Below are 6,668 nucleotides of genomic sequence, written 5' to 3'. Positions count from 1 at the left end.
GCCCGGACTGCACACGCAAATCGAGGAGGGATAAAATAAGGTTTTAAAGGCCTCGGAACATATAATTTAGTTTTAAATCATAAGATGTCCTATCGGGTTATCGCAGGTTCATATCCACTATTTTTGCAATTTTAATGAATTTTTAGATATAAATTTTTATATTGCGTCAAAAGTTATGGGTTCAGTTGAACCCGTTAGTTGTTCACTACATTCGCCTCTGATTGCATCTGCCTAGTTAACATAATATATTGCATTTGCATGTTGGCATATTTATGTAATACCCAGGGGCAGATTGGCACCTCACTACAGGTTCGGATGACCCTAGTAACTTTTGTTCAAATGGTATATTTGTGTTAAAATGTTCATTGAATATGTATAAATATTAAATTTACAACCAAATTATTAACACTTAAAATCATCGTTCTAAAATTCAGAACCCATAAGGTTAAAATATCGGCTACGTCTCTGGTGATACCCTTTTACCTTAGTAACATTTCCTTATAGGAATAGACATGACATATTTAAAGCCAATATATAAACATGTCATTGCTCACATCTAGGGTTTTAACAATTAAAAGAAAATTCAATCGTTTTTTTTTTTTTTTTTTTTTTTTTTTTTTGCCTATTCTGTTGAAAGGATAATCGAAGGATAAAAAAACAATTTGTGTAACATGGAACTAATTGAATTTAAGGGGAAAAGAGAAATGAGTCAGATAGAAATTAAAGCAAAATAAAAAGGTTTCAGAAGTCATGAAACCCTTGTGTTGCATTGCAATACATTACATTATTATGGTATAGAGTAAAAAGGAAAGGAAGAATGAAAAGAGCTTTACAACTTTTCATTACCTTAGCTCTGTCCCATTCTCTGTACATATAATTAAAAACAAGGTTATGTTACAAAACTCTTCCAATAAAGAGTTTTTACAAGCTCAATCAAAGAAGCCAAAAGTTAAAGCCAAAGAAAAAAAAAAGAGAAAACTCATTTTTTATTTATTTTTTGTTGATGATGGAGTAACAATATATAGCATATCCAGTGCGGTCGAAGATAGAGGGGATATATGTTGTCCGATAGACCCTCTATTGTTGATGATGGAGTGGTTTATGACTTTTCAATGGCAAACTGGTCCATCATCTTCCAATTCAATCCCCATTTCAGCAAGTCTCTTCTCCTTGTACACATATTTTCTTGAGAAGTACAAGAAAAACATCAAATTCAACACACTCAATATAGCCAAAAGCCAATAGAAATCATATAACCTCCCTTGGTTCAAATTATCAGCTAGCCATGGATTTTTTGTCCCAGTCACAATATGCACAATTGTAACCAAAATAGAACTAAAGAAAAATCCCAATGCAAGTGTACTCAAAAATAGCCCTGTACTCATTGTCTTCATCCCTTTAGGACATTCTCTTAAGAAAAAATCAAGTTGGCCAATATATGTAAATGCTTCACCTGCTCCCACTAGCAAGAATTGCGGAACTAGCCAAAATACAGTCAATGGAATTGTAGCATTTGCATCATTGGTCAATCCATGCAAATGTGCCACTTTTAGCCTCTTAACCTCGGTTAGGGCAGCGGCTATCATGGCCAAAATTGAAAGAACTAACCCTGTGAAAATTCTTTGTAATGGGGTAAGTCCATGAGGTTTATTCATGAAACGACGACAAATTGGAACGATAATCCTATCGTAGAAAATTACGGTCAAGAGTATACTTCCGACGAAAAATACTGTGAGTGAAGCAGGTGGAATTTCAAAGGTTGCAATGTGACGATCCATTGTTGTAGCTTGTGACACTGAAAATGTTGTCATTTGTGCATAGACAGTCCAGAACATAATAGTTGTGGCCCAAGTTGGTAACATTCTGATTAATAATTTTACTTCTTCAACATCGGTTAACGTTGCTAATTTCCACTTGTTAATTACAACGTTAGTGCCATTAGATTCAAGGTCATGATCTTCCTTAATTGCTGCCTTGTCCAAGAATCTGCAAAAATAAGACAAACACATGGTCAAAACTATGACCTACGTATATTGGCGGAACCAATATTTGATGTTCAAACGGCTCGTTTGGTACGAGAAATAAGAGATAATTAATCACGAGACTATAGTGGTATTTTATCCCTATGGGGGGTGGAGATATTAACTCCGGGATAATTAATCCTGGATAGCTTATTTCTCAACCAAACGACCCCTAAGGGTTTTGAAATTACCATCGAACCTACATGCAATAGTCCTTTAATTCATTGCTATTTTGTTTATTTTTAAAAATATTTATGTGGGGAATGTTGCAAACTTCATTATGTTCTTGAACACAAAAAGGGCCAAGAATATCGAACGAATGACTAAAAAAAAAAAATTTAACTTGTATTCATGCCAAGTCGCTGACACAGTAAAGAATGTTTAAGCACGTTGAATTATTTTCTAAGCAAATAGTTTCACTTGGTATGCACAATTACATATAATTATCTTTTAAGTTATTCGTTTGTCTACTCCGATTGTAGGGGGACCCCCACCCCCACCCCCATACATTCAATAGTTAGTCAAATAACAAAGTATCTCATATAATACTTTATAGGCTGTCCATTTCAAAATGGAAATAATTTAGATATTTAAAAATTGGTTGATAGTTAGCCATCAAAAAACTGGCCAACTATATATGGGGATAAGTTCATAGTTTGGCACCAACTTCTCTTTTGCTTTTTTTTTTTTTTTAATAACTATCACCTACTTTGAATTATTATTTAAAATTGTAAATAATGCAAATGATCAAGTCAATACTTCAAATAATATTAGTCGCACGTAGAAAACTCTCTCATTAGTGGCTTATATTAGTCTCATGGAAACCTATCAATGCTTTTCCTTCGTCCAAATTTTTCATAATTCAAAAGGGAATCTTCTTTTTACAAAAAGAAGATAAAAAAAAAAAAAAAGAGAATCTTTACTGTACAAGATTCAACTAGGGTAATGTCTATTTGTCTAATATCTAGAATTAGGACTCAATCATTCATGACTTGCAAAAAAAAAATAGTTATTAACTAACCTTCTATCATATGTTAAATTATATTAATACTGTAAAAAAACTATACACTATCAGTATGTATAATTTAAGAGCAAAAGGGAAGCCGGGGCACAAGGCATCCACCCCACGTTCACATAGGGTACGGGGAAGGGTCGTACCCAAGAGGTGTGATGTAGATAACATATTCTAATTCAAGCATTAGTGGCTGTCTCCAGGGCTCGAACCCGTGATTTATAGGTCACATGGAGAGAGCTTAAGTATATATTATTTTGATTATCTGAAAAAAGTATAAAAAAAATGAAAGTAAATTCAGGCATTTTGATGAGACAAATTAAAACTCACCGGTACTCCTTGCTATGAGGCAACATTTGCTTCCTTTTTTTATTTCCTTCAACAAAAATATCATCAATTTCAAAGAGAAGTGAAGAATCTGAAGGCAATTCTAAATGCCTTTTTTTCCAAGCAGCCACAATAACTGAAGCAATTTGTGTCAATGGACTGCCCATAAGTTTCTTGAACCTATATTTCCTTGTCCCAAATAAGAACACAACAAGTGCAATAACAATAGCACATGCACATATTCCATAACCCCACTCTCTTCCCAAATTATCTTGAATATACACCAATACTGTAACTGCACCGAGCGAGCCAACATTAATAAAGAAAAAGAACCAATCGAAGAATTTTATCATTTGTCCCTTTTCTTTTTTGTCGGAATCATCGAATTGGTCGGTGCCAAAGCCGGAGACGCTCGATTTTAGGCCGCCAGTGCCGAGCGCCGTCATGTATAGGGCAATGTATAGGACCATGAGTTGTTTGCTATTTGCGGGGATGCATGATGAGCTACCAACTTGTTCACATTTTGGTGGTCGTAGGCTTGGGATAATAGTGGATATGGTCAAGATTGTAACACCCTATTCATCATAACAAATGGAAATTAAATTTGGTTAGAGTTGCAAAAAAACTTCTATACTAACTGTTCATAATAAGTGAAATCAGTAACCTAGGTAATAAGATAGGTAACCTACGAGCAGAAGCGGAGCGCTGAACCCCCTTCATCCGAAAATTATGATATATATAAATAAGGTTAATTTTTTTATGTACCTGTATTAGATGTCGAATATTCTCCTTAGCTTCTTCACGTGTTTACTTTTTAAATTTTTTTGAATCCTAGTGAAATCTTGTTTCTGCCATTGGCTACGACAAGAAATTAATTCAAAATTTTCTTGATATTAAAGTTAAATCTTTTTAATAAATATTATTATTTCTTGAAACTAAATTATATATACTGAAAATATAAAGATTAATTTTTTAATTTTTTTTATATGTATGAGAACTGCAACTAGTGTAAAGAATACATGTTTCTTCCTCCTCTTTCCTCTTTGTACAATCATCATTAGTCTTCTTCTTCCTTGTTCGATTTTCCTCTTCACAACAAATTAATTAGATCAAGGGTCCTTAGTTTTATTTAAGTTTTCTCATTTTCCATTTCCCGAATTTCCTCTTCACATCAATTATAATATGACTGATTTTTGAATGTGATTAGATCAACTTCATCTCCCTCTTGACTCTTACATTTAATTTATGCTATATAGTCTTCCTTGAATATTTCGAATCTCCTCATCACAGATTCTTTAAAAAAGTACATGCATCAATTTCAATCTCACTTATATAAGGAAAAGAATTAACAAAAATTGACACTTACCATTGCTTGAACAGTGGCAAAGATACCAATTGTAAGATACCTGCAAAAATTAAGATAAATAGAAAATATGTTAACAAAAAAAAAAATCCAAATGAAGTTCCAGCATTTAAAGTATGCATGTCCGAATTGTCAGTCAAACTTAAGAAGTTTGACTCTCAAAATCTGAACTGTATTATATGAATTGAGACAGAAAGAGTATAATACACGAACCTTCCGAGGAAAGTGTCGGCGACAAAACCACCAAGTAAAGTGAGCATGAAAGAAGTTCCAAGAAAATTGGTAACGTTGTTGGCTGAAGAAGCATTCCCTAAATGCATAGTTCCAGTCAAATATGTCACCAAGTTTACAGCAATCCCTAGTGTTGTTAGCCTCTCCACAGCTTCAACACCTATAATAAAAAAAACCAAGAACATTATAGGAAAATCAAAGAAAAAAATATCAAAGAATAGAAAGTTTAAAAAAGAAGAGAAGGCAAAGTTTTGTGAGCAAACAAAACCCTATACACACTTAGAGCACTTCTTTCAATATATTCATACTAGACCCGAGTAGGCGGGTCGAGGTCTAACAAAGGTATATACACGTCTAACTGCCAGGTAAAGATGCAAATCAACTCCTTATATAGAACGCGTATCATCACATTCAACGAAGCATTCAATATGGCAGAAGCGTTCAGTATGGTAGACAAACTACTTTCTTATTTTCAGGACATGAAAATCCTCGATCTATTACCCGTATATAGGCAGTTAGACTAGCACTCCCTGCTCAATCAATATCGCAATATTGGGTTGTTCTCTGATTCTACCAGAAACGATATAATACTTACTCACAAGACTATCTCTTCCCGTCTAATCTCGCCATTTTTTCTTGTTAAAGCCACCTTGAGATGGCGGGGGTTTGACATGGACTCCTACCTTGTCTAATCCCGCCATTTAACGTGACGGTTTAATTTGAGAGAGAGGGAGAAAGGGAGAAAGAGAGAGAGAGAGAGTCACACCTAAAATCATTGCACCACTAGCCCAGCCACCAGAGGAGGATCTAAGAGCTGGTCTTCCTTTGTAATCCCAAGCATCTGGTAAAGCTTTTGAATCTTGCTGTGTCTCAGGAAGTGCCATTTTAGCAACTTTTTCTTGCACTTTTGCCCACAAAATTGGACCCAATAAGCAATGAGAAAAAAAGGTTAATATGGAAAAACTAGAAGAAGATTGCAGATTCAATTGATTCCATTACCCTTTTATAGCCATGGCCTAGAGGCAACTCAATTGCATTTTTAACCATTTTTTAATACACAAAAATATTTTATTCCACATGGTCCACTTTCAATGGCAGTAGCAACTCCCCAGGATAGTCTTTCCTTTTTCGCTTTTTTTTGTTGGATGAGAAGTTGTCCCAGCATCAAATGCTACAGGAAATGATTGACTGTAATTTGACTAACTTCTATTCTTCTTTATGCACATGAATCCTTACTCTAATTACCTTGTAAAAGTTAATTTGGCAGACCCTAAGTATTGTTTTACCATTTTAATTTAATAATCGTTGGATTACCTTTTTTTTTTGTTGTATACTATTGACTGTGATAAATCTAACCAAAGTGACATGATGAGTGAAGATTCATATAGCCGACTCAAATTTACTTGGGATTGAGCTGCAATGATAATTATTATTATTGATTTGGTATTCTAAATGATAATAAAAGTTGTACCTAAATAAAGACCAATGATAAATAAAAGTCACAAGTGTATCTATTATCTAAATAATGGTAGTGCGGTGCATAAAGCATTCCGCGTTCACTCAAGATTCGGGGAAGGATCGCACTCTAAGGGGGTCTGATGTAGGTAGCCTACTCTGATAGTAGTATATGTTATCTATTGCTCGTAATCAACCAAGCTAGTGGAAAAAAATATATTTTTCACCACGATATTCGTCACGGGGAATCGCCTAATTT

General features: G+C 34.3%; 1 protein-coding gene across 1 annotated transcript; it reads right to left on the bottom strand.

Moving 5' to 3' along the window:
• Window positions 1–726: 726 nt before the first annotated feature.
• LOC109220024 (protein NRT1/ PTR FAMILY 6.3-like) lies at window positions 727–6,081 on the bottom strand. The gene is made up of 5 exons (XM_019384483.1): window positions 5,721–6,081; window positions 4,937–5,114; window positions 4,727–4,766; window positions 3,364–3,935; window positions 727–1,986 (listed from the first exon to the last, which is right to left on the bottom strand). The coding sequence occupies exons 1-5, from the start codon at window positions 5,836–5,838 to the stop codon at window positions 1,110–1,112; spliced, it is 1,785 nt and encodes a 594-aa protein (XP_019240028.1). The 5' UTR covers window positions 5,839–6,081; the 3' UTR covers window positions 727–1,109.
• Window positions 6,082–6,668: the final 587 nt, after the last annotated feature.

This window comes from Nicotiana attenuata, unplaced genomic scaffold (assembly GCF_001879085.1).
Source record: "Nicotiana attenuata strain UT unplaced genomic scaffold, NIATTr2, whole genome shotgun sequence".
Taxonomy (NCBI): Eukaryota; Viridiplantae; Streptophyta; class Magnoliopsida; order Solanales; family Solanaceae; genus Nicotiana; species Nicotiana attenuata.
Note: the sequence above shows the minus strand (reverse complement) of the source record. Positions and strands in the feature narration are given on the sequence as shown.

Bases quoted from the DNA above. Each gene is read 5' to 3' on its own strand.
- LOC109220024 (XM_019384483.1), bottom strand. From the start codon at position 5,838: ATGGCACTTCCTGAGACACAGCAAGATTCAAAAGCTTTACCAGATGCT. The intron at 3,936-4,726 runs GTAAGTGTCAAT...TATGATGAATAG, and splicing joins TTGCCACTGTTCAAGCAATG to GGTGTTACAATCTTGACCAT. The intron at 1,987-3,363 runs GTGAGTTTTAAT...TTATTTTTGCAG, and splicing joins CCTCATAGCAAGGAGTACCG to ATTCTTGGACAAGGCAGCAA.